At 47.0% G+C, this 27,234-nt stretch overlaps 3 protein-coding genes and 1 non-coding gene across 5 annotated transcripts in view; 2 read left to right on the top strand and 2 right to left on the bottom strand.

The window, feature by feature from the left end:
* Positions 1-1,046: 1,046 nt before the first annotated feature.
* LOC128917621 (ly6/PLAUR domain-containing protein 1-like) lies at positions 1,047-3,918 on the bottom strand. The gene is made up of 4 exons (XM_054220965.1): positions 3,430-3,918; positions 2,077-2,217; positions 1,560-1,886; positions 1,047-1,173 (listed from the first exon to the last, which is right to left on the bottom strand). The coding sequence occupies exons 1-3, from the start codon at positions 3,503-3,505 to the stop codon at positions 1,690-1,692; spliced, it is 414 nt and encodes a 137-aa protein (XP_054076940.1). The 5' UTR covers positions 3,506-3,918; the 3' UTR covers positions 1,047-1,173; positions 1,560-1,689.
* A 2,797-nt stretch (positions 3,919-6,715) lies between these two features.
* Positions 6,716-6,843, top strand: LOC128917738 (U6atac minor spliceosomal RNA). Its single transcript, XR_008469343.1, has one exon. It is a non-coding gene; the product is annotated as a U6atac minor spliceosomal RNA (small nuclear RNA).
* A 2,092-nt stretch (positions 6,844-8,935) lies between these two features.
* On the bottom strand, positions 8,936-22,327 carry WDR5 (WD repeat domain 5). 2 transcript variants are annotated; one of them, XM_054220257.1, is made up of 14 exons: positions 22,237-22,327; positions 20,774-20,963; positions 19,801-19,909; positions 18,373-18,446; positions 17,116-17,205; positions 16,355-16,444; positions 15,101-15,184; positions 14,265-14,320; positions 14,073-14,119; positions 13,217-13,292; positions 12,262-12,295; positions 11,711-11,785; positions 11,007-11,094; positions 8,936-10,041 (listed from the first exon to the last, which is right to left on the bottom strand). In XM_054220257.1, the coding sequence occupies exons 2-14, from the start codon at positions 20,852-20,854 to the stop codon at positions 9,941-9,943; spliced, it is 1,005 nt and encodes a 334-aa protein (XP_054076232.1). In that variant the 5' UTR covers positions 20,855-20,963; positions 22,237-22,327; the 3' UTR covers positions 8,936-9,940. The 2 variants fall into 2 exon arrangements, with proteins under 2 accessions (XP_054076232.1, XP_054076233.1); XM_054220258.1 differs by lacking the exon at positions 22,237-22,327 and adding an exon at positions 21,956-22,151.
* A 2,146-nt stretch (positions 22,328-24,473) lies between these two features.
* Positions 24,474-27,234, top strand: part of BRD3 (bromodomain containing 3) — a 42,013-nt gene continuing 39,252 nt past the window's right edge. Inside the window, exon 1 of the mRNA XM_054220253.1 lies at positions 24,474-24,620. The gene's annotated coding sequence lies outside the window, so the exon portion shown is untranslated. The remainder of the gene's footprint in view (positions 24,621-27,234) is intronic.

Raw genomic sequence — 27,234 nt, 5'->3', positions numbered from 1 at the left:
CTCCAGCCTCGTGTGTAGTGTGTGTATAGGGAAAGATAGATTGCCGCTACTTTCCAGTATAAATCACATTCCTTACAACACTCCAAAGTAGCATTTTCAACCTCAGGGTGCTAATAGGATCCAGCAGGAGAAAGAAATGTCAGCTAAGTAGCAGGCGCTGTTTGGAGAGTGCAATGGAGCTGATCCACAGCCCCAGGGCAAAAGGAGCAATCCCAGGGCAAAGGTTAAAGAGTTCAGGAGCACTCCAGCCTACTTAATTGCAACAGGCCTCTTACACAGCGCAAGATGGATGACTCAAGCTGGGCAAGGGGCGCAGAGCGGGCCGGCAGCATCACCACCTGGAGGCACGCAGGCGGCCGGGGACCGCGGCCGGGGACCGCGACGGAGGGGACGGCGGCCGCTCCTCGCCCCTCGCTTCTCCCCAGGATGCTGCTGGATGGCAAGGTGGTCCACGCCACACCGGGACACCACCCCCGGCCACCAGCTCCGTCCCCTCCCCTGGGAGCCCGTCCCCAGCCTCGGCCGATAAATGGGAATTGATATCAGAGCGGGCTGGTGCGGCGGAGGTTTTGTTGCAAGAGCTCGGCACGGCTCTCGTGCAGGCAGAAAAATAACCGGTAGCGAGAATAACTCCAGCTGCCAAGGAAATGTTTCCTGCCCCCCTGAAAATCACAAGGAACATTTTAAGGGGAAAGAGGGGGAATCGGTTAGTGTCGCTGTTCTTGTCATTTTTACAGCATTTGTTCGCTGATTTCTTTGTATTTGGAATCTTCAGAACCTGAATGTCCCAGCCCCAAGGTGCTTCTGCTGGGAAGGCGCCTCAGATAATATTTTTAGTAGAGTTTTGACTTGTTTTTCTGACACACATCTGATAAATGTCATCAAAAGCTGATGTTTTGCATGGAAAAGGTCTTTTGCATTATTTTTTTTTTTTGATCTGAAGAAAAAAAAGATTAGAATAAAAATATTTCATTCTTTTCTCACCAATGAGGTTTATGCTGTTTCCCTGGTGATAAAAGCACAAGGCTGGCTCTTGAGACATGTGCATTTAATTCCCAGCTCTATCGCAAACCCCCGCGATGACCTTGAACAAGCCACTTAGGCTCCGATCCGCATGGGATGAGATTTTTTTCTGTTAAAGCTCCCGTTTGGCCTCTTGGGTTGGGAGAATGTCTGAAAATAAAACAGAAAAAGCCCCATTCGTTTCACACCGGCACCCCGTTCCCCACCCCATCGCCCACCCACCCCACGGGACCCACCCTGCCCTCCGTGGGGGGGGATCCATCCCCGCACCCCGAAGCCCACCCGTGGGGGTGCCGGGCGGCGGAGCGAGGGCCGAGGATGCCCTCTCGTGGGAAGAGCCGGGCTCGGCTCCCGGCACCCCGCGGGGACGCGGGCAGGGTCCCCACGGGTGGCAACGGCTACCCCTGCTCCTGTCCTCCCCCTGCCCCAGGCTGGTGGCCCCCTCCCAGCCCGGTGACATATCCCCCATCCTCCCCGGGATGCAGCCCCGCCACCGGGGCATCACCGAAACCTTTCCAGGGCAAAGCATCCGGCACCTTTTATTGAGGAGAGGGGAGAGGAGGGCGTCCTGCCCACCTGTGAGAGCAGGGATGGGGACATCCCTGCTCCCAGCCTCCCTGCCGAGGGTCCCATGTGCCACCCCCCCGCCCCCCGGCCCTGGGGGGCTCAGGAGAGGAGCAGGGCAGCGAGGACGCAGGGCAGCAGGAGGCAGGTGCCAGCGAGGCCGGGGGGCGGCCGGGGGGCACGGGGGGAGCCGTTGCAGAGGTCTGTGTCGCAGCAGTGGATGCGGACCCCCGGCAGCTCCTGCTGCTGGCAGTGACGGGAGGTGGCACAGCCGCTGGTCAGCAGGATGCCCAGGACCACTGCAAAGCAAGCACAGGGCAGGACGTCAGGGACAGGGGGGTGATGGCCGGGGTGGAGGGTGATGCTCTGCCAGCCTTACACCCGGGACGGGCCCCGTATGAAGGCTGCAAGGGTGGCTTGGATTTTTTTCAAGCATCATCCGCCCAATCCATCACCCCCTGCGGCCCCGGCCCCTCCGGGCAGACTCACCGCTCTCTGTCTTAATGCAGAACCGGTGTTTGAAGCCCTGGTGGGAGTGGGAGCAGGTGATCACCTCTGGGTTGGAGCACCCCATGTCCACATTTTTGGTGCCAACGATGATGTTGCAGCCATAACACTGGAGTCCGGACACTAAACAAGAATCATATGAACCACAACTGGATTTTTTTTTTCCAGGGGGAAAATACTTCAGCTCCATCCTCGCTGCTCTCTAACGACGGCTTTGCAGCGCTCTCTGCCTTGCCAAGTCGCATTAAGCACCGAGCCGGAGCCCGAAGCCGCCTGCCGCTTGTCTACCCACCGGGCACACGAAAATATAAAAGCATCTCCCGCTAGAGGTCAGTGCGAAATCAGAGATTAGCTCGAGCTTTCCGCTGGGATCAAATGGTGGGAACAAGGGAGCTTTGAAACAGGGTTTGTAAAGAGTAGGCGAAACCTCCCAGCCACAGCCATCACCCAGCCAGGGCTCCGTCGCTCTCCAGTTTTGCCTGTTTCACCAAATTCCTCCAGTTTCAGCTGCGCCTGCGTTGGAGGCACCACACCAGAGGGACGCTTTCACCAGCGTTGGTTTGGTTTTCTCCCTGAACGCGGCCCGGCTTTTATCGCAGGGTCTATCAGGGAGGCAAAACAACTCAGAAAGAGAAGGGAAATCCTCACTCAGAGCTAACGTGCCTGTGACCCCAGGACAGTGACATCTGTGTGTCCCCACAGCTTTGTGCTGGCGGCAGCTCAGTCCTTCCCTGCAGGGTCAGCGACTGCGTCTGAGGATTGCTTGCCCTAGACCGGCATGGCAATTAAGCCATTTCTCAGGTTTCTTTTAAAAAAAGAAGCCTTCAAAGGCTATTCATTTCCACCGTCCACAGTTTAAGGCAAAGGCGGTACCTGATCTCTGTGTTGGTTAATCACCGCAGCAAAAATCAGGTTGCATTACTATTGCCGTTACCTTTCCCTAGCTCTGAATGCCGACCCGGAGCCCTTCCCGAGGGATCCTGGCCTTCTCTGCTCCCCCAGGAGCTTCGGGGGTCGGGTGAGCCCCCTCGCACAGCCGGGCACGGCAAGGGGAGTCCCTGCCCCGGCAGGACCGGGGAAGGGGAGCCCAGGGGATCCCGGCTCCTGGTCCTCGCTCCTTACCCGCATGCCCTTGTTTTGTACAAAACGCGATGACATTTGCTGCGTCCTAAAACCCCCAGCGGAAGGCAACACACAGCTACATCTCTTGGGGCAGGAATGGCCCCAAATCCATCCCAGTAAGCCCCACTTTAGCAAGAGGGTGTGGGGAGGACGCGATCAACCGTAACCCCAAAGCAGGGGCAGATTCCACACCCCGGGGAAGGTGGCACTTACCCTCGGGAAGGACGAAGACCACGGTCATCAGCGAGAGGATCCCATGGGCGCCTCCAGGCATGCGTCCTGAGAGCATGGGGGTCGGAGGACAAAACACCGGCGTCTGGGGCACGGACCACGTCTCCTCCGGCTCTCCCTCCCGCCGGCCGTGCACGCTGCTGGCTTTTCACCTGCCAAACCCTCCTCCAGAATTCCGGGTGCAGCAGGGATTTGGCCGCTCCCCGCTTCTCCGGCCGGCCCCGTGGCCCCCAGCCCTGCGATGTCGATGCTTAATTTCTCCCTTTTCCCCTTGAGAAATTCTCCGAGTCTTTCAGTTCATGCACAGACGTGAGTGCGTATGTGCTACCCTCGGTTATTTCTGTCCTATTTCCTCTGTCCACGATCACTTCCCATTAATACTACCGTGCAGCAGCTCTTGGAGAGAAATTCTCCCTAATCAAGATTTAGTTTTAAATCCACTTCGAAATCCTCTAATTCAGTTGGATTAGGCAGAAGGGGTTTGGGGAGATGTGTGCTTTTACTTTTTTTTTTTTTTCTTCTTTCCCCTCCTCTTTTTCCTCTCTGAGCTGCCTCATCTTCATGAATGGACCCACCGGCTTTCTGTGACATATTGTGCTATTTAAAGAGAGCAGGAATAATTTTATTAAAGAGAAGCAGTCAACTAATTTTAAATCCACGGCTTGAGATTCCCTAAGGAAGTACAGCCCTGGGGATGGCCATGGGGCTAAAGGGAAAACCTGACGGAGGGAGGGGTGGCTTTGAATGTGTTATATGCATTTGCGCACAAGAAAACAGTTGCCTTAATAAAGCAGCAAGGAGCCAAACGGGGCCAGCCCCGGGTTTGCACCGGCTCTGGAGGGACCCGGTTGGGGTTGTTTGGAGGTTGGGAAGGGGGTCGGGGGCACAGCAGGGGAAAGCACTGAGCTGCGATGGCTCCGATCCTGCGGGGCTAGGGCCAGACCCGCAGCCACGCGGGGCATCGCAGACACCACCAGCCACAGGATCAGGGCCCCCAGACCCCTGCATGCTCCCCCACCGGTGTCCCCACAGGCAAAACCCCAGCTCTCGGTGGAGCTAATGGGACTTAGAGAGCTAATGCTTACTAATAAGAGAGCGTGACCGAATGCGTGGGATTAAAAAATTAAAATGACAAAATAAGCTGCTTACACAGCCCATCCAGCAACCGCCTGCTAGCAGCACCCAAAATCCCCCACCCGGGGCACCCCAGCTCACCAGGCACCTCCTCGGCCAGACACAGGGCAGGGGCTTGGACCTGATCTCCACACAGCATCTTCATTAGCAGGAACGCTTATTAATATTTCACTGGGAGGCAGCACAAACTTGTCCAAGTCCAGGCATCTACAGCTCAGGAGGGGCAATTAGCACCTGGGAGAAGTGCCTAAGTAACGCAGCTCATTTATTCAAATCACTTAAACCACCCACGGCGTCTCGCTTGCCTCCAAACAATGTGATTATAACGAATGTCTAACACAGCAAAGCCTGAAAGCCTCAGGGAGAAGGGATAAAACGCCGGAAACGGGATTGATTTAAACGCATGCATAAATCAGAGCATTCAATAAGGAGGGGAAACTAACTTTTAATCCCTTAATAAACTCATCGGTATCTGGAAGGGGCAGCCAGGAGCAGTCTGGGCTCTGGTGAGACCCCGCCTGGAGGACTGTGTCCAGCTCTGGAGTCCTCAGCACAAGAAGGACACGGAGCTGTTGGAGCGGGGCCAGGGGAGGCCCCGGAGATGCTGGGAGGGCTGGAGCCCCTCTGCTGTGGGGACAGGCTGAGAGAGCTGGGGGGGTTCAGCCTGGAGAAGAGAAGGCTCCGGGGAGACCTTGGAGCCCCTTCCAGTCCCTAAAGGGGCTCCAGGAAAGCTGGGGAGGGACTCTGGCTCAGGGGGTGTAATGCTACGATGAGGAGTAACAGTTTCAAACTGAAAGAGGGGAGGTTTAGGTTGGACATTAGTAAGAAATTGTTTGCTGTGAGGGCGGTGAGCCCCTGGCCCAGGGTGCCCAGAGCAGCTGTGGCTGCCCCATCCCTGGAGGGGTTCAAGGCCAGGTTGGACGGGGCTTGGAGCAACCTGGGCTGGTGGGAGGTGTCCCTGCCCAGGGCAGGGGGGTGGAATTAGATGGTCTTCAAGGTCCCTTCCAACACAAACCGTTCTGTGATTCTGTAATTCTACGGTTCTATGATTCTATGCTAGGGCGGTGCAGCAGCTCCGGGCAGCTGGTGGCCCTGGGGCCACGCACACCTCTGGGCACGGCACCTGGCTCCATCTGCAGACTTGTCCGGCAGAGTGGCTCCTCCGCAAGCGGCACCAGCTGGTCCTTCCCACAGGGAGCCAAGCGGGAAGCTCCTGCAGAGCCGGTTGGGCCAAGGGACAGCACGGTGCGCGACAGCCGGCGTCGGTGGGACAGGCAGCGGGACGCTGGGGTGGGTAAGAACATCGCTCTGGCCCCGCAGCATCTCCCAGGGCCATCTGAGCTGCTGACTTCGCCAGACATTTGCTTCGAGTTTATCCCGTTGGTGTGCAGAAGGCAAAGACCTTTAGAAAAGGGAAAAAAATACCCAACCTCTGCAGCCGCTTCCACGTCTGGAACCAGCAGACGTTTCTTTTAACTTGTCGTTAGCTCTGATGCAATTCAGAGAGATTTGTCAGCCCGGGGGCAGCGGGAACACGGTAGGAAACGGCCCTCCGCCCCTGCCTGAGGAAAATTTGATTAGCAAATCCGCCGGTACACTCGTGTTCCCACTTAAACCTTCGGGATACCCAGAAAGACAGCTAAACCCTGCGCGGATTAGACGGGTTCGCCCGCAAATCCTGCTTTAGAGCTCATCCCTGCGGGAGGCAGAGCTCAGCCCCCGCCCCGCGCTCCGACCCGCACCCGCCCGGGGCGGGACTTGAACCCGCGGTCTCCCACCCTCCCGCCGCCATTAGCGAGGCGGAAGTAGAAGCGCCTTCCGCCGCTGAACGCCCACGTTGGGCGAGGCGCGGCGCCAACGGCAGGAGGCAGTCCGAGAGGATCCGGCAGCTGCGCTCTGATTGGCTGAGGGCGGTGAATACATTAAGACGGCGGCAAGAAGGGCTCGTCACCGCGATTTTAACGGGGTTTTCAGGAATTTTCTACTATACAAGGAACTGAAATGAAAACATCGCATGGGGATCACAAAGAGATGTCGAAGGGAGAAGGAAGAGAGCGCAAGCTTTCTCTCACCCTACCCGCAATAAAAGCCTGACAGTGGAGGTTTAAATAGCGGTAGACAAAGCTAAGGTTCTGTGTTGTATGAAAGGAGAGAAGGTTAGCACTCCCCTTGATAAGGATGGAAGAGGCCCTAGTGGCCTATACAACACGCATACGGTTAAGGCACTGCCACCTACTTCGTGGCATCTAACCATGTTTTTCTTCAGGGCAAAAACCCTAAAAAACCCCAGCTCTCTCCAGCACCCTTCTTCACCCAGATTCTCCTTTTCCTTCAGCCTAAAAGCACCCAGCAGAGCAGAGGCCCAGGGTGACAGCTCACTTTCCCCACACAACACACTATTGGCCTACAAGCAAAGCTCCATCTCTCCTGCAATGGAGAGAGCTCCGGGACAAGCCAGCCCAGTCACCACAATTAGCTAATCCTGGCCATCAAACCACACCCGACACACCAGGCTGGACATATAGCTAAGACAGCTCATGCCAATTGCCTAGAGCACAAGTCTTATGAGGGAAGTTCTTATGAGGGAACAGGGTTGTTCAGCCTGCAGAAAAGGAGACCTAGGGGAGACCTTATCGCTCTCCACAACCTGAAAGGAGGGTGTAGAGAGGGGGATCGGCCTCTTCTCCCACAGAACAGGTGATAGGATGTCCTGGTTCCGGCAGGGATAGGGTTAATTTTTCCTGGTATTCCATGCCACATGAGCCATGCCCACCCTGAGCTGCCAGGGGAGGGGGCAGGAAGTGGCCGCTTGGAGTGGGCTGGGGCATCCAGGGTCCGGTCGGTGAGCGGTGGTTCCGTAATCATGTTTGTATATTCCTCTATCCATCTTATTGTTGTTTGCTTGTTCCCTTTGCTGTTCTGTTAAACTGCCTTTGTCTCAACCCAAGAATTTTGCCTTTTTCTTCTGATTCTTCCTGTATTAGGAAGGCCCAAGCGAGCGGCACGTGGTTCTTTGTTGCCATCTGAGGCTAAACCATGACATAGGACAAGAGGAAACTGCCTCAACTTGCGCCAGGGGAGGTTTAGGATGGATATTAGGAAAAATTTCTTCAGGGAAAGGGTTGTCAAGCATTGGAACAGGCTGCCCAGGGAAGTGGTGGAGTCACCATCCCTGGAAGTGTTTAAAAGAGAGGTAGACATGGTCCTGAGGGACATGGTTTAGTGGTAGCTTGGCACTGCTGGGTTAGTGGTTGGACTCTCTGATCTTAAAGGTCTCTTCCAATCTCAACAATTCTATGATTGTATTACTCTGTTCCCAGGTGGGATACTAGGGACTTAAACACCACCTTTACAAAGGACAGCTTTCTAGCAGATCCTTTACATCAGGGCATTTCGTTCATTTTAGGGGAAAAGATGACCCCTGTTCAAGAGATTTCCTCCTGAGAGCAGGGAAACCATCTCCCTTCCCCATAGCTCCTGGGCAGGGAATGCTTTAGCACCGCTGGACAAGCAAAGCCACTCACACCGACACCGTTACAGGGGAAGCACAATGCCAGAAAACGTTCTTGAATCTGAAGTAATACAGCAGCTTCTCCACCCAGCCACATCTTGCAACTGAAAAGTTTCACGGGCCTGGGAGAAAAAGACCGAGAAAAAAGAATCACGAAGAAATTGATTATTTCAGCAGTGACGCTCACCAAGTCTAGAGACACAGTGTCCTTTCCTGAAGGTAATGAAAAACCTCAAAAGACAGCAATATTATTAATAGCCACTTTAGCACCAGCTCAACATGAACTCTATTTTTATATTTTAAAAGGAAAAGCTATACCTCATGTCTTGCAGCTGTCTTCTCCGCTAAGGGTAAAGCAAGGCAGTCTCCGAGCAGCCACTAGAGGAGAGGTTTGTACCGTAATTGATTTTCCGTTATCAAGCACATGAGGTTGATACCAAAACAATGGATTTTTGCTTCACCAGGAACAGAACGTCCCCTTGCAGCAGAACCCTTTGGGTGCAATAAACGCTAACTCCTGGATCACCACTCGGCCTGCCCTGCCCCTTCGGCGAGGAGAAGGCAGCAGGATTCCTTTCCCCTTAGATAAAGGGCTCCATGAGGGTTTGTACTAATGTTGCCTCTGGTGAGGACACCTTCAGTTCAATCCTCTTACTTTCTTTAAACAAATTTTGACTTGAGTTATGCTCCTCTTTCCTCTCTCCACAACAGATGCAAAGCACCACGCTGCCGCTCCTCCTCAATGACTGCAGCTGCTCCACAAACACTTCCTTCTAAAGGTGTCTTTAAGGGAGGCGTCTTTGGACACAGACACTTCACATGAGCACACTCTTACCACAAACATACACATAAAATCCCACCTTTTTATTATGGCATATGGTATTTTTTTTGGATGTGTAAATACCACATGGGTATGACAAAAAGGGAAAGAAATACCAACGCTGAAATAGATACAAGAGTCATGCCATTATCAATACAGTTTCATACGATGGATTTTTCAAGATACAAAAGTCTGGGTTTTTTCCTTTTTACATTGAAATAACTTTACAGTGTTCTGTGAGCTTGCTTTATAACCAGAAGAGGAAAAAAAAAATTAAAGTATGCTGAGAACAACTACAAGCAGGATTCATTTTAATGGTTAACAGAAGAACTGTAACTTTGCTCTAGAACAGCATCTATTAAACACACGTAACAAGAGGTAAGCAACTATACAGAAGTTAGGAGGAGGAGATCTCACCACAGGAGTCAAGTCAGGGGCAGGAAGAGGGAAATCTGGAACTGCATGGTTTTATTTGGTCACAAAGTTTGAGCTGAGTGTTTAAAATGAAGCACCCTTAAAGATGCAGTACTCCTATTTAAAACAATACAGAAGCTTCCCAAGACTATAACCTACATTCTGGAAAAAAAAATAAAAATAAAAAATTAGACATTTAAAAAAAATTCCACACATCTCTAGGCTCGTGACTTAACTTACTGTTACAAAGTAGACTGGCAGCTCCTCCTTAAGCAGCAACAGCGCCCAGAAGTAATGCCACCGTAAAGTACAGTATCTTTGGGGTGTCCAATACAAGGCTGACACTTCTAACGCGATGTCAGAATGATCCATTTGTCTGCCAAAAGATTAGGCAAGAAAAGGAGACACTGCATCTTTTTTTTTTTTTCCACCACGTTGCCCGGTTCTAGCAAAGAGCTAAGACGTTTTCTTTGGGCCAAGACTAACAGAAACCACTTTATCAAATATTCTTCAGGTTTCCTGCCAAACTGGATTTATTATTCTCATGTGGTTTTTTAATTTTTTTTTTTTAAAAACATTTTTTCCTGACAGTCTCTAAAGTGATACTGGAACGTTTAACAGTCACTCTTCCACAGTTTAATTGTTTTGTCGTTTTCTAGTGCCGCTGATGCAATGATGTTTTCTGTTGGGTGACAAGCTGTTGAAATTACAACGTCTAGGTAAAAAGAAAAGAGATACAAATATTATTTACAGCAATGAAATTTGGCTCATAGCAGGCATTTCTGAAAATGCAGCATAGACAAGTTACTATTTCCTTGTAGCAGAATTACAAGCGCTTTATTCATAACTATTTTCCAACCATTGCTTCTCGTGTGAGAGGAAACACTAGCAAAAAAAAGAATTGAGAGTAAGTAGTTGGAAAGTGTTTGACAGGTTTCAAAATGCGAGAACTCTCCAGATTCTAGTTCTTTCTAACTTCACAGGCAAAACTCTCGGCATGTTACGTCAGAGACATCTAATAAAAACCCAGCTCAGTTTTTTCTTTCTGGGTAAGGTATTTCCAACATCCCATTCAATGCTTAGATAGCACTTCATCTTCAGAGCCTTGCCCTAGCCTGGAAATGAAAACCTGCTGCCACTGCCCCAACCTACAGCCCAAATCAATAGTCCTGCAAAGGAATAAGCACGCTTAAATTCCACAGCACAATTCCTTCTAGTCGGTACAGCGATAATGCCGCTCTCTCACGGGACTCAGACTCAAGCATCCATCAGGTGGCATCTCAATCCCTGCTCAACTCTGCCTTCAGGAAGAGTCACAAGCACATTTACGAACAGCAGGGCCACATCAGTCCTTACCCTTTCAAGAGCTGCAGCTTCACAAGAGGTAATTCACAATTATGAGTTGCTTAAATATCTCGACCAGTTCTGAACTCAAAGAAATCTTTTTTGTAAGCTGATGCCAAAGTTCTCACAGTGAAAGAACAAACACTTGCAATGCTCACAAAAACCCCTTCATAAAAAGGAGCAAACTCCTAGGGTTCAATTAAGCTTTAGCCAGTCAAGAATTTATGAGTCTGACAGCCAAAATTAAACATTAGAGAGAGAATGCTGAAGCTAAACCCTCATTACAAGCTGACATGAGGAATATTCCATCAATAAAAACAAAATCCTCTTCCACACCTGTGTGTCCTTGTAATTTCTGTACAATCTCTTTTGTCTGAAGGTTCCAAATATAAACCAGGTTGTCTTCTGAACCGGACACAATCCACTGGAGGGGCAGAGAAAAAACATAGTTATTTTAATCGTTCTCCTCATCTACATCTAATTGCTATTATTCATGAAACATTTCATTGTCATTATAGGAAAGGCAACTGCCAATATTATACGACTGCTTGATGCGGTTCATTCTCTCCCAGGCTCTGTTCAGCGCATACAGGCAGCAGAAAGCTTTGTTCCACCCTGAGTATCCTGGAGGAGGAAAACTAACAGACCAAAAGGTGCTAAGGTGGTTCTGCGTTAGGACTTAATCTCTGATGATCTGTTCTGTCATCCCAACCAGAACGCATCCACCTATCCTCTGATGGCTGACTGCGGTGTGGCTAGAGCAAACCGATACACAAGCAGCCACCCTCCTGCTGCAGGAAAGTCCTTTTCTACTGCCGCAGCGGCAGGAGCCTCCAATGGTACAGCGGGCCCACCTAGAGACACAGATACCAGAGCTGCTCACAGGGACTTCCTAGGACGCCCTCTTCTCCCTCCGCACTATGGCACCTGTGAACCAACACTCACCAAAGGAGATTTCAATCCCCAAACTACTCTTTCTTCTACAGGGAAAAGCAGTAAAAACTGTGCATCAGTAACAAGCATCTCAAATAAGCACTAACCTTTCCACCAGTAACAGAGAAATTTGCAAATATGCAGTACTTCTCATTTTTGTGTCCTGTGTACGTCTTCAGGCACTGAAAGCGAAGAGCCACAAGTCATTAATACAGCTGGGAGGTAGTTTTCTCAGTCACGGACAAACTCTCTTGGCAGAGCAGACTAAATATATCTGCCTGTGTTTCCCACCCTGCCAACTTATCTAGAGGATGCAGAGGGCATCTCTGCCCTACAAGACTAAACAATTCTGGGGGGGAGAAGCCCTAAATTTGTCACATTACCACAGAGAAAAAGAGCAACAGCAATTTATTGTTCAGAAACAGAAAAATGCAGAAACATAGCTTTACTTAATGTCTCAAGGCTATGCAGGTTTCCAAACATTTTTGTTTGTGTTTTTTTTTCCCCGAAAGGCATCTTTAGTCCTCTCCAATAAAGAGGTACTAACACTCTTTTCTATAGTATTCAAAATCTTAACCAAGCTGAAAAAGCACATACAAAATCCAGATCTTCCTATAAGCTTAGTTAAGTCTACAAAGTGAGACAGGACAGTTTTTACCTTTCCTTTGCTGTAGTCCCAAAGTTTAAGAGTGCTAGAAAACAACAGAAAAACAAAGATTTTGAGTTTTTAATTCTGACATTTTCCTAGTAGCAGCAAAAGTTTCTTCATAACAGAGTTCTTAAAGTCTACATGGATCACTTTAGCCTGGCTTCGGAATGCAGCATTAGTTAACCCCAAAGTATCCATTTTACTGCCATGCCATTCATATTCTCCTCCATAAAAAAGAACGTGTTTTAATATTTCCCTACACCTGCAAGTTTCTTTATAAATAATGACCAGACAACTAGGGAAACAACTGGCAGGATAACAGATTACCGTGAGAGAGGACAAGGTGTTTTGGCAACCCCCAACTCCCAGTGCATCCGAAAGATTCATAAGATTTCATTAGACATCATCTTCCTCAGGGTGAGAAACCCACTAGAATCGGGGATGGCCCTATAACTATCCCCTTTCCCTCAGCTGTTTTTAAAATCAAATCCTGCTGAAAGTAGATACAGACCAAAATACACGCATACTGCCCTAATTTTTCAACTTGCAGTCTTGCGCCAAGGTGTTTCAGGGGAGGAAGCACTGGACTGAGGCATCCTCAGCCCATTCAAGCCTAAGCCAGTGCAGGGGAAAGGAATAAGCATGCTACGGAATACAATTTGGACACTGAGTCGCTTGTTTCAGGCAAGCGCTACACTCTTGCACAGACACTAAGCAAGCCCCACGCAGGTCCAGATACAGACCATCTGTACTGATACCCAGGCTACTGCCAGAGCTCGCAAGGTAGTCAGGGAGCCTAACCTGGTTTTTCTCTGCTTTTGAAGTTTAATAGTATATAGGAACTTGTGTAGTATCATTACTACAAGAGCTAAACAGCAGCAAACTAAAAGTTTTATCCGATAGTCATAAGCACTTCAGAGTCTGTAGGGTTTTTTTGTTTGTTTGTTTTTTTAAAAATACCTACTTGTCCAAAGTTGCAGCTAGTATGTATTTGCCATTTGGGGAGAATTTCACAAAAGACACAGGAGGGTTATCATCATCTACAGTGAAAACAAAAGCAAGATTAAACAGCGCACAGTTGTATTGATAGAGAATTTCTTTTGACAATATTTTTTTGTTGTTCCACTGAAACAAGCTTTCAGTTTTGTTGTCCTTTGATACTCCAAGAAAGAGAGAGGCGTAAGGAAGGTGATTGTTTTCAGTAATTTAAGAAAAGGATATTAAGCCTTTTTCTCACAAACATTTTAAATAACCCTTTGTAACTGAACTTTCCTTCCTTGCATCAATACTTAACAGAACAAGATCATATCTCTACCTTTTAAAAATCATTATATTAGAATACATGCCATCAATTTGCAGTGCCATATAACTTGCCTATATAATGCTTTATAAGAATGTGAAGGTGTAGGGAACATATGCCAAACAGGTGGTTTCCTTTTATTAGCCATGCTCACAAGATGCCTCGTGCATCTTGCAATAAAAGTAGGCGGCTTGTGTAGTCACAGACTACTTGTTTCCATCATATCCAACAGCACAAAGCTGTAACGATAGAGTTGTTTAAACTGCTGCACAGTGAGCACCACACAGATGAATTGCAGAAAACTTTGGAAAACTCTCATTTGTCTAGCTATACTACACAGCTTAAGCAAGATTCCATTCATGTGATAGTTCCTCTTATTGCAGTAGATAGCAGGACAACAGATACTAAAAGAATGGTAAGAACACAGCAAAACAGAGCTTAGGGAAGCAACGATGCAGAATATCTATGTCACAAGTTAACAGCGAAGAACGGAACACAAACAAGAAGTATTCCTACTTACCTATCAGTGTTTTCAAGCACTGACCCGATGCTGTATCCCAGATTCGACTATTAAAACCAAACAAAAATCATCACTACCAGTTTTCAAGTCTCTGTTCTGATTTTAACATTACAAATACAAGCTTTTTTAAAATATTTTTTTTTTAAATGCAAAAGGTTTGAACAGTGCCGCAGACAAGAAATAACCACTTACCAGAGTCCATCATAGCTACTTGACACTATCAGGGATCCATCACGATTAAAATGCACCTGTAATATTAAAGAAGGGGAAAAATAACTTTACTGATGTTCACAAAGATCAAATTTTTAAGCCCCACTGAAGGTACTTCTCTTTCATTACTGACACTGCAACACGCGTATAGAAGCAGAAAGTCAACATGACATACGAGCAATAGGCAAGAGTTTAGATGGGTAACATGATTAAAATCAAGATTCTTTCCCCCACAGCTTGTCTGGCATAATTATAAAGAGGGGTGGATGTTAACTACAGCTGTTTATTTAAGCATCAGGGACCGGAATACATGTTTCATCAAAAGTTAAGAACAAACATGTGAACACACAGGTACACTGTTGAGACAGCATTAGCTGCTCAAATAATAGTATCAAATCTGGGGATAGTACCCTATAATTTTAAGCGCATGGAATTTAACCTCATATGTAGCCACATACATGTTTTAAGGTCAATTTATTCCCTTGAACTACACCTCAGAACACTGCTATTTTAAAGAATTAGTACCAATGTTTATTTGTAAGTGTGAAACATCTTCTACACACGGCAGAACCACCATTAACTGTTCCCCACATTAACACTCAAGACCTAAATCTGTATCAATCTTGCAGAAAACACTGTTCATCTCGTTCTCACTGAGCAACAAACACTGGCAAATCCACCACAGCCCATCCACTAAAATGTGCGAGGGTTCCATAATAAGAGTTAGAGCACAAAACCACTTCTCTACAGAGGTAGGAGAGGAGCTTTGCTAAACAAAATAAGTATGTTAGTGTGTTCATTTATTGGAAGGGACTTACAGCTGAAACTGGGTCAGAATGAGCAGGCAACGTCTTGAGGCACTTCCCTGTTTTCACATCCCATATCCTCACGCTTTCGTCAAACTGAAGATTGAAGAAATGCACAAGGTGGTTTAATGATGCACCTATTCAAGGCATGCAAGGTGTTACAGCTTGACTAGCTGCACGTGCCTTCCTCCAGCTGCACTGCAGCTGCATCAGAAAGCCTAAGACACAAGCACCACACAGGGCAAAAATAACAGACTGGGAACATAGCTCCCTAAACGCTTCCTCTCCGTGCAGGAAACCTACATGTTGAGGATGAGTTAAGGGCTTGATCATGTCCCCAAGCAAAGACAGCAGTGTCACTGCTTTAATTTGTTTGTGGAAGACAGAGAATCGAAATGCTAAGGGGTTGTGACTGGTACTCCCTGCTCCCGACGCCTGCTAATGTGGTTAGCATAACTAATGCTATTTTATAAGGCAAGCATCCTTTCTCTGTGACCAAGCAGGTCACATACTTGTTCCCTTTCCCTCTTTATCAGGCCCTCAAGGTCCTGTAAACCAAGTAGACAAACCAAACAGATTTCTTCTTCCCCTCCCTACCAGCCTCAAGATTCCTGGGCGCCAGGCCGATTACTCCCTTCCTCACCGGCCTTGAAGGTGCCAGGCACCCAGCCAACCTGGTGGTGGTGATCACACCATCCCAGAACATGGAAGTGTTACAGCACACAGAGCACTGTCTACAAAATCAAGCAGTTACGAGTCCTAAGGGGGAACTTGGACCAGAACTGCTGCTGGACAGTGAGACTGTGACCCCCCCAGGAGCCAGGGATTGAGTAAGTGACACGTATTCTTTCATATGACTTTCAAGTCTAGATTATGATTGTTATATTGATACAGCAAACCATGTGTTAAGATCTGACCCAATCTGCAGAGGGTCCAGTTGACCAGAAATCATACTTTGAGTTAAGTTAGAATCCAGGTGATTAGAAATTATAAGTTAAGTTGTATTAATAAATTCTGTATTATGCTACCTATAAATTGTACTACATTAATTCCGCTTGTAGAAATCATGTGTCATTCTAATTATAAATTCTGTGCTATGTTAATCGTAATATTCTGTTAAGAAAATAAAGGGTTATTTGTAACTATGATTTGGTGCTGTCATCATTCTGCCAGAGATCCCTAAAAGCACCTGTCTGTCCCCTTAATGTTGGGTGACAGGGGTGTGCAGCACTTGCTTCGCACGAAGTAAATGGGAAAATCACTTACTGATCCAGACACGATGAGGTTTGACTGAGGGTTGAAGTTGCAGCAGAAAACATAGTTACTGTGCCCTTTCAATGTCTTTAAGCACTTACCCTGAAATAAGATTTAGCAGAGTTAAAAATACAGCATCCTTTACAGACATAAATGCATTCAGATAAGCTGCATAAAAGTTAATCACTGTGCAGCACACAAAGAAACCATCTCTAACCCCAGATTTAGACGGGCAGAGGACCAGCTATAGCAAAACAACAGGAAAGAAAAAAATATATTTTTAATGACTGCAGCCAAGTTGCAAACCCTTTGGGTAACTTAAGAGAACCAAGCAGTTCAACATACCTAATCAAAATTCAACGAAATTACCCAGTTTTTATTGTAATCACAGAAAACGAAGGGGGAGAGAAGCAAAACCAAGTGAAGTTATGATAAGAAGTTACAAATAGGTTTCATCTGAGAGGCTGCTTCCAGAAACGAAGCTTGCAGTTGCATTACCGTTATAAGGCTTAAGCGCTCTCAGAAGATAACCGGGCTCCTCATGGTACCCATAAGCATCCCCCTCCTTCGAAAAGCAGACAGCACAACTCGCTCATCCTCACAGCCCATTCAACCAGCAGCTCATTATAAGCAGGTAAGAGTGAGTATTACCCAAAGGGGAGACAGTGCTTAAAACCTTACCTTCTCTCATCATAGCACACCAAGACTGTTTCTCAGAAGAACATGAGTTAATGCTGGGAAGAAGGAAGGTAAATAATAGTTTCTGCCCTTACCGAGCTTACATCCCATATTTTGAGAGTTTTATCATCGGAGGCAGAGACAAGAAGGTTGGAATCTGATGACCAAGCAACATCAGAGATACCCTAAAACAAAGGAAAACAATCCTCTTCTCAGCACTGTCTGTTCACCAGTACAGGAAAATGGAAAACACAGACTGCATATTATATTCACAGCCAAAGCATGAAAGAAAATTCAGCAGTGGGAGTTGGGAATTAATAGATTTCACTGGGTTAATAGCTCCTTTGGCACTTGTTCATTTTATGCCGAGACACATACTCCAAAAACATCAATGGCTTGTTCACATAGCTCTTACTGTGGCCACCAACACCCTTTCTTGGAATTCATAAACAGTATGCTATATAAACTAATCTGAATAAGTGGCTTCTCTTCATGACAAATGGCTTGTTTTTTATGGTCTGCGTCCCTAAGGGCTGGAGAAGAACAAGATTCTACTGGTTTTTCTTTTGGTAAATCTTCATTTTTGCTTACGAAACTTCAGCATGTAAGAAATATTAGAAAACAAAATCGAAGGGTTTGGGAGTTTGAGTTTTCTTTATAACTTTGCAGAATGAGTAAGTGTTGTATTTATGTAGGCAAACCCACAAGAAAAATTCAATCTCCTTAAAAGGCAAGCCACTCTGCTCCAGATACAAAGGAAAGAGGGAACAGGACAGTGTTACAGTTTACAGGGATTTTCACCCAAGAATGCTCCACTCAGCATCTGAGGTTGCTGTTCCCGAAACAGAGGGACTCAGAAAATGGCTAGGCAGTGTGCAAGCAGGTACTCCATTACCAGCCTGCACTTCACCCCTATTTCCAGCCTGACCCGGTATTACTTCAGCAATTCCAGTCCCGGGCTGTTGCAGAGGACTGTATAAACAAAGTAGTACAAAACGAGACTGAAGAACAAGCCTCCTGCACAAGTCAAACTAACCAAGAATGGAAATTTCTGGATGAGGAAAAGAAAGCAAAATTCTTTACAAGTAGATTGGATATTAAGAAAATATTCCTCACCGAAAGGGTTGTCAAGCATTGGAACAGGCTGTCCAGGGAAGTGGCGGAGTCACCATCCCTGAAGGTATTTAAAAGACATGTAGATGTGATGCTCAGGGACACGGTTTAGTGGTGGACTTGGCAATGTTGGGTTTGCAGTTGGACTTGATATCTTAAAGGTCTTTTCCAACCTAAACAATTCTATGATTCTATAAGTAAATTAATATTCAAGTGCACAGTAATCTCCTCATGCTTACCAGTTTATGACCAGATATTGTTTTTTCAAACTTGCCATCATACGCTCCCCAGATCTTAATGAGTTTGTCAGCAGCTGGAAAAGAATGTGCCAGTTAAAGAGATTAACAGCACTAACAGATACAGCTGTCCTTTCCAGGTGGAAAGAAACATGTTAACTACATCTCTGCAAACACTGTGTAGCTCTCCCTCCCCAAGCAGACCTAAGTGTATAAGGTAATATGTAATTGGTAAAGAATAGTTTCATACACGCCAAGCTGCAGCAGCTGAGATTACATAAACTGCCTGGAATGCACACAGTCTCCGGCCCCTTTAGTTTCTCCGATGACAACTTGGGTTTCTACTTTTGTTTCAGATAGTCAGTGGTAAAAGTAGTACCGTTCCATAGGAATGCTAAAATGCTTTTGCCCAAAAAGAACAAAAATTACACCACAAGCTGGACTGCATTAATGCCTGCAAAAATCCAAACATACTATCCATGTTAACTTGCAAAACATGCAGAGAAAAAGGATGATATTTGCCAGAGGTAGAGGTTGGAAAACCTGGATAGGGGAGAGGGGGACACTTTCAGAGGGCACTTGAACATAAAAATTATTTTTATATGGTACACTGCACTGGTCTTATTAAGGCTATCTGCAGTTAAGCCAAAGACCTAAGTCATTCCCACATCTGGAATATGTTCAAGTTACCCCCACCATCATATTCAGCAATGCTCTTCTATTGCCCTTTCCTTATATATGGATCCTCTCTGGATCACAATGTTGAAACACATTTTCAAAGGAAAGCTGTCAAACAATGTTGACTACCAAAATAATTTTAGGAAATACCAAAGCTGACGGGAAGAGGACTTGATCTACCACTTAAGAGAGCAAGTAGTGAAACACTATTTATAATAACCTTCTGCACATTTCACTGGGGTAATCAAAGGCTCTGACATACTAAACACCACAGGCACACAGGACAGAAGCACATGGCCAGTCCAACCATATCCCACTCTACAGTCCAGTCAATTAGCACAAAGCCACCTTCCTTATTTCCCAGAATTAAGCTTCTGCCTGCAGATGCTGTACACAAAGTTTAGTTTAAAAGCTTAATCTACGTCTAGCGATACAGAAAGGCACCGGGGTTCCCTTTGCACAGGAAAAGAATCCTGTGTTTGCTTTTGCCCATTTGCTCAGTAAAGAAACCTGAACAGGTGAGGGACCCTCCAACTTGGCAATGCATAGAAGATCCAGTGCTCAAAGTAACAGAACTTAAAAGCTTAAACCAGATTATATCTCGAAGACTGACAGCTTTGGTATTCCTCCTTTTAAGAAAATCATGACACTACATCCCTCCTCCATCTGATGAAGGCAACAGTAAAGACAGGCAGTTCTCCAAGGCCCACATTTGCATGTTTTAGATGAGACAAAAAAGAAAGCAATACTTACAGGAGCTGGCTAGCCACTCTCCATTAGGACTAAACTTTACTGATGAGACTGCCTTTGTATGTCCTGCTAACGTGAACTTCAGAGCATAGTTTGGTTTTACTGGTGCAGGCTGTAAGAAAAATATATATGAATGACTTGAATAAATTCCAAATTTAGTATCTCAGTGACAAGCTCTCTATCAGACTGGGTCAGTACACAGTAATGGATTGCATGAATGTTCACCATAATACAGATTCCAGCGTTTACATTTTTCCCCCCTCTCCAAATTAAAAAAATAACAGAACAAAACACAGATCCTTGCTGTCTGTGGCCAGCAATGCCTTACTGTTGCATGCACAACACCAAATCATCCTTGGTATGAATTCCATCCAAGCCAATAACAAACAGGCGAGAGTAATCCAACAGTCCAACCACAAAGTGCCTGGCAGATCAAGATCATACTCTTGGTACTGACCTGTGCAGCGCTTTTAAGCGTTTGCAGTTTTCATCCTTATCATGAATTAAATCACAGTCTAATTCCACCGTACCCCTAAAATACCATTTTTTTTTACCTTTTCACCCTTTCTGAAGGGTTCGCAGCTAGACAGTAACATCTCCTTTGAGCATTTGCAGGCTTCAAAGAATCTGAGTAAGGACTGCCTCCCCACTTTGCAGCTAAAATCACAGATTCTCCAATTCTCCATTCACCTCTAGGCACTCCAAGGATACACCCAACCTGTCTTTCTAATGCTCAAAGTGACGCGAAGTATCTCGTTAGCAAGACCTTCCACTGAAACAAAAAACCCCCTAGCATGACAAAAGAGGCTGTACTCCACTTTTTCCACAAAATCCTCAGCTCGAGACAACAGCAGAAGCAGAAACCTGGAGAAGCTCTTAATCTAAATGAGAATTCAGTTCTCTAATTCTGGTTTGCCTGTTGAATATGCAGGTAGTTGTATTTACACAGATATTGTTTGGAGCCCCACACACACACCTTGCTCTGATTGGTCGAGGAGGAAGGAGTAGATTGTGTTTTGGTGGATTCTGCATCTGGCTTCTTTTCTTCTGTTGCCATGGTTCTGAAACTGGCAAATGAGACTTATGGTGCTTGAAGGGGAGAATGAATGTGCTGCTTCAAAAGGCAGCCCTTGTCACGGAGAGGAGAACCGCACTGAAATGAAAACCTGGAAGAAAAACAGAATATTCTCATTAGCTGTCAAAAAGATTCTCAGCAGCTAGAAGAATGAGATTAGCCTAACTGCAGGTCACCAGAAACCAGTATGAAAACCCACATTCTGTATTTGTTTAGCGACACAGCAGTATTTTAGGCCTTCAGACCTACTAATGCGCAAGACCGAGAACCCAAGTCATGGCCTTTTACCACTTCTTGGAGAGCTTTTTTCCACCCTGCTCTGTTTCTAAATGGAAATAAAGCAGAAGAGCTTTTAGGTGTGGCAGGGTTTTCATATCATATTCCCCAAAATACTTCTAATAAGTACTTAGAATGTAGTAAATAGAACGGTTTGTATAAAAGGTGGAAGAAATGGCCCAAGGCCTTTTTTTTTTTTTTTTTTTTTCAGATTTATCAAGGTACAAAATACAAGAGCTTAACAAGCACAAAAAATAGCAGGCATTTCCACAGTTTAAGCCCCTACTAGATTCCTTTCACCTCGGAATTCAAGTATTTCAGTCTCGTATTTCCTTCCTAAATGGTTTGAGCATCAGATCATACCCTCCCCTGCCCGAGGCTTCCACCTGACTGAAAGCGGGCCTTGTATTAGCCTTGTTTTCTGTAAAAAAACCTGCCCAAGTGTGTACCAGTGTTGGGTAACCTCCACCACGGGTCGGCCCCATTTCAGCCTCGTAACACAACCCCCAGCTCTCCCTGGGAGGATTTGCCTCCAAAGCGTCCTCGCCACATCCCACCGCCACTCTTTTTTTCGGGTGGCAGCAGATTTTGGGGATCTTTCGCTCCTCCAGTGACCGCTGCCGTTCCCAGCATCTCCTCCCCGGGAGGGGACGGTTCCCTGCCCGCTTCCAGCCGCCCCCCCACATTCCGCGGAGAAACCGCTGCTCGCGAACACCCCGAAATTTAGAAGTTTTTTTCTAAGGGAGACCGGATTCCTCCCGCCCGGGCACACCCCCGCCCCGGGCCCGGCGGTCCCGACACACCCACCCGTTACAAACCCCCCGTCCCCGCCTGGCCACGATGGCGGGGGGGGGTCCCAAATTCCGGGGGAGGGCGGTCGAATGGAGGGCTGGGGGGGGACGCTCCCGGCCCGCGCGCGGCAGCCCCTCATGCACGCGCGGCGGCCCGGGGAAGGCGGGAGGAGGGAGGGGGAGCTCCGCGCGCTGCCTGAGGGGAGGCGGCGGCAGCGCGCGCGGGGAACGGCGGTGCGGGAGCCCGGCGGTGAGGCGAGGGGAGGCGGGCCGCCCCCGCAGCTCACGGTGACTTACCGGGGGAAAAGGGGGAAAGGGACTTGGGGGGGGCGGCGGCGGCTCCTCGACGGCGAGGAGGAGCGCGGCCGCGGTGAGGGAAAGGGGAGGGGGGACGCGGCGGCGGCGGCGGCTCCAGGGCCGCCAGGCGGGGGGGAATGTGGGGAGGGCGCATGCGCGGTGCGGGCCAAAGGCTGCACAATGCCGCTCTCTCCCGGGAGCGCTACGGCAAGGCCCAAGAGCCAAAAAGAAACGCGGGCGGCGCCTTAAAGGGGCCGGCGCTGCCTTCGCCTTAGCCTTTCTTCCCGCCCTCTCCTCCGTCACTTTACCGGGCTGAGCAGCGGTGGGGAGGAGGGTCCCGGCTCCCCGTCGTGCCCGGCCTCCGCCATGGGTAAGGCCCCCGAGCTACTGCCCCGGCTGTGGACGGCTCTGGGGGGAGCAAGCGTCGAGGGCAGCAGCAGCCAGGGCCTTGTCCGGCCTGTGATCTCCTTAGGGCCCCATCCAGCAAGTCTGAGTAGGGCTCCTCAGGTTTCCTCAGGGCCCTGTCTATCCCTGCAGGACGTGCCGGTGTGGCACAGGTTGCATCGAGCACTGGAGGACAGGTTCACAGCCACTTAACGGACAGGCATGGCTCTGCTCCTGGGTGTTGCCGTTGTTCGGAAACCGTTGAACCTGGCTGCAGTGGGGTTGGATGCCATTGGGTTGTAACGTGCAGGCCAGCACCGTTGGAAGCGTACAGCAGTACCACAGATACCGTTATGGAAAGACCAAGCTAATTCACAACGCAGTTGTGTATTTAACGTATGAGGCTGATGTATGTGCCATTTAACACTGTAGTAATTGCCTGGGTGAAAGTATATCTAAGGTGGTTCTCAGCGTGCCGCATACAAAGGCCCTGGCTCGGAAAAGTGTTTAACTGATTCATTAAGGCCAAACAGCCAATTTAAAGTTAGGCATGTGTTTAAGCACTTTTCTGGAGAGCTGTGGGGTTTTTTTTCTGAACCGCAACCCAACACCGCACAGAACACATTACAGTCTGCTTTCAGTTAAGAGGGAAAAAAAGGAGACACGTGTCATTTACTGGCCCTTTAACACAGGAAGATCTTTGGGCTCCAAAAATTCTAGTGGCAATTGAGAAAGGAAAGAAAGAAAAAAAAGAAAAAAACTGTGGTACAGTTTCTTCTCCTTCAGCCTGGAAACCCACGGCAGAATGTCTGGAGAATTAACCCTGCCGTCTAACCTCAGGGAGGTAAAACACAGATAGACTTAGAAAAGCTTCACAGTCCCCAGAACAGTGTTAGGAAACAAATCCAGTTAAGTTCCTGTTGACGATTCTTCCAGATGGTTTTGGATTAAAGTTTTAATTCTTCTAAAAAATAAATATGAAATAAAATGAGAAAGCATAATCAGCAGTATAGTGTTACATATTTATATAACTTTGCTGTGATAGGAATAGGGTATTTTTGTTTCTTTCATGTTGGAGATAAAAGTTTGTATTGTGCCCTGATCTTTTTATATATATATATTAAAAAAAACACATATATGTATGCATTAAAATCCTTATCTATACTGAGTAGTACCTCTCTGGAACATGAAAACTGTATCTTCAATGAAAAATTTATCATAATCCTAACCAATCCCTTAGCCTCTAAGTGTCCGGGATTTTTTTTAAACAAGTTTAAAGTATGATAAACTCTATTTGGCAAAGTACTTGGTCACATGCTAGATTGGGTTTTTGACAGCATGGCGCCTACAGAAAAAGGCAGCTCAGCAAGCAAGGGCATTCCTTTGGGACTGCATAACGTGAGTACCTGGAGATTTGCACGGAGAGCCTGTTGTCTTTGGATGAAATATAACTTGTTGGTTATGAGTCATCTGTAAGGGTCTTTCTTGCTCCCCCGGCCATGCCGCCACAGCTGGGATCAGCAGGATGTAGTATCTGTCCAAATTCCCTCTCTGGAAAAGAGTAGAGCTTGGCAGGCTTCTCTCTCACAAAATCTTTCATTCCATTTGGTTCAAAATAGCCTGAACTTGGTGACTTGCCAAGTACACTGGAAAAGACACCTGTCTGAGGTTTTTTGGGGGAGAGCAGCTTTCCGTAATGATGAAAGGGAAAGAAAAGCTCATGCGTGGCTCAGATTATATGGAAGTGACTGATTTCAGTGCTGCTGGGATCCGTTTGGATGGCATGAAGGATGTCAGGAACACAGCTGAGGCCATGGGTCCTGCTATGGCTAATGTATACAATTTTGTCACAGGTTCCACTGAGACCAGAACTAATCCAGTCCTGCAGATTTGATCCAAAGGACATTAATGTTTGTGAAAACGCTCCCACTAACTTCAGCACATGCTGGATCTGCTTAGACCTGACTGCTGCAAACAAGCTCGTGCTTACGTTTGCAATGGTGAGTAATAAGGCACTAAGCTTACAAGCTGTATAAGCCCATGTTTATGTTTTGGCACAATTAGAAATCTCAGTTAGGACTTTTATTTGCTTGGGCCTCTCAGCAGACAGAGGAAGCATGGAACAGACTTACCGTGTGTTACATGCTGGTCAAGAAACAGAGGGAGGAAGAACTCATGAGAGACCTGCTGCGTCTTTTAGGCTTTTAAAGAGCAGCTGATCTCTGACATATAGCTGTTTCTGTGTGGATGCTAATATGCTGCTCTGTTTTTTTCTAAATCCCAGCTACATCGCATTCATATGTTCCTTCTGGGATTTAAAAACAAACACTGAACCTGTTCCAGACTGATATTTCTACCTCCCCCACTACAGCGTGAACCTCGCTTGCATCACTGCCAACATTTGTTCATTTAAAACTAGGAAATCTTACCCCAGTGGAGATCAGGTAGATTCATTCTGCCCAGGGAGGGATGTGTACAAACACTTAGCCTGCACACAAGGGGCCTATGGAAGTTGAAGAACTTCTTTCAAAGTAAGGTCATTGTACATGGCATGTATAGAGCTCCATATTAGTAAAGACCTGTTGAGAAACAGGCCATGTTTTTGAAGAGAAAGTAGGACTTCATGCAGGATTGGAGTCCAGCAATGTGCTATAGTGTATCATTCAAAGCAAACTCCCCCCAACGCAAGTCACAGCCAAGGTTATGCATAAAGGCTGCTGATTTGAGAGCCCCAGACTGAATCATACACGGTCTGACTGCCAGACGTGATGACAGCCTGCCTCTCCCAGCCACTTCAACTGGAGCAGCAGGTTCTCAGCACTACTGTGAATCAGGAACTTCATTCTTGACTGGTGCAAATGGTTGCAGCTCCAGTGGACAGACAGGTCAATACAATTAACTCATACCCCAGAGGCAGTCTTAGTGAAATCTGAATATATTTATTACTCACTGTAATTTAGAAATCAAGATGTTTGAAAGTGTTACTATTTGGTTCAAGCATCTCTTTATCATTCTCTCCAGTCTTTGTAAGAGGGCAGGAGGAAGAGTAAGAAAACACAAAGGAATCCATTACAGCTTTAGCCAGCTGAAATCTAGCATGTTCTAGTATGTGTTAGTTTAAACTGCCAGCTCAGTAGCGCACACTATACACAAGCTTGCTCACCTGTGCAAACCACTGTGTTAACAGCAGGTGCTAGGTCACACTGAATGTGTAACAAAACCATATAGATGCAGCTATTTTCCAAATAAACATTTACTGTGGCCAAAGATATGTAGTCATATTGGCTGGGCAGTTTCTCTTCACTTCTCAGAATCTGCGGTCATGTCCCTTTCTTGTCTCCCACAATAGTTTAGGCCTTTACTCTGCTTCTTTCCATACATATAAATCTTAGACCACTGTATCCCAGCCTCCAGCTCCTCCAAGCAATGCTTCTTGCTACATCTTGATAAAAGACACCAAGGTTAGACAGAATATTTTGTGGGCTCTTCATTCCCTTCCTCTCCATTGCAGGGGAAGCCATTCATCTCTGTTTCTCTGGTTCGAGAACTGCCAATCTGAAAGGACATTATTAAAATCTACTCTGGACCTCCACTGAATATTGGCTGCCTCCAGACCAGCATTTAGGTCGTCATAAAACCTTATATTTGCAGATTAACACTTACGAGATCTTTTGGGTCTTGGATAGCTCAATTCTTTCCTGCCCTCCCATCCATTACCATAGCGCTGTGCCTTTTGGGGCTTGTAGACATCCTGGCTCCTGGGTTCCTTGTCTGTGGGCTCTGCTCGCTCTTTTCCATATGAAGAGTGAACACCGAAGAGACAAAGGTCCTATAGGCACTGAGTAGCCAGGGTGGCCTCACCGACTGCTGTGTGAAAACTCTCAACCTATAAAGTATGAGTCAGAAGAGCTGAGTCCCAGTTCTGGCTCTGCCCATGATTGTCTGCATCATCATATTCCTTCTCAGCTTCCTCTGCTGAAAAACAGGGCTCATAATATTTCCTTACCTACAAAAGCTGTTAGGAGGATTATTGCATTGTTGTGAATTCCACAGATGAAAGGTGCTACAGAAGAACAAACTGCAATTATTGTTTCAAACCTCTGCCCTAGTCCTGTCATCCTTACCTTACTGAATAACGCTTACTCAATCGAGGAAATCCTGCTGCTACAGTGAAGAAAATCATTGGTAAAGATGACTCTCTGATGCAATAAGAGCATTTATCCCCTTGTGTTCAACACCTTTCTCTGTGCCGCTGGGATGATCTGAGTCCTATTAATCCCAGACATTTACTACACGCTCTTAAGCAATCTGCTTTTTGGGCACTATTATGTCTTTATCCCAGACATGACTGTTATTGAATAAATTCTCTTTTTGTAATGTATAACAACATCCACCCTAGAGATAGCAGCTGCTGGTAATAGGATCTGGTGTGAGTTCACTGATATGTGAGGTCTCTTGTAGCCCATGGTGGCTGATGGCTGACAAAATGGTCAGAATCGCCAAATTTGCCTGCCTTGAGGCATGTGGAGCTCCCATCAGCCTTTCACATGCATGTAAATGTACAGCGTGCCTATGGTGGAAGTGCCCAGGGATGGTGGACAGAATGCATTGCCA

Source organism: Rissa tridactyla, chromosome 14 (assembly GCF_028500815.1).
Source record: "Rissa tridactyla isolate bRisTri1 chromosome 14, bRisTri1.patW.cur.20221130, whole genome shotgun sequence".
NCBI lineage: Eukaryota > Metazoa > Chordata > Aves > Charadriiformes > Laridae > Rissa > Rissa tridactyla.
The sequence above is the reverse complement of the archived record's forward strand: the minus strand, read 5'-3'. Positions and strand labels throughout refer to the sequence as shown.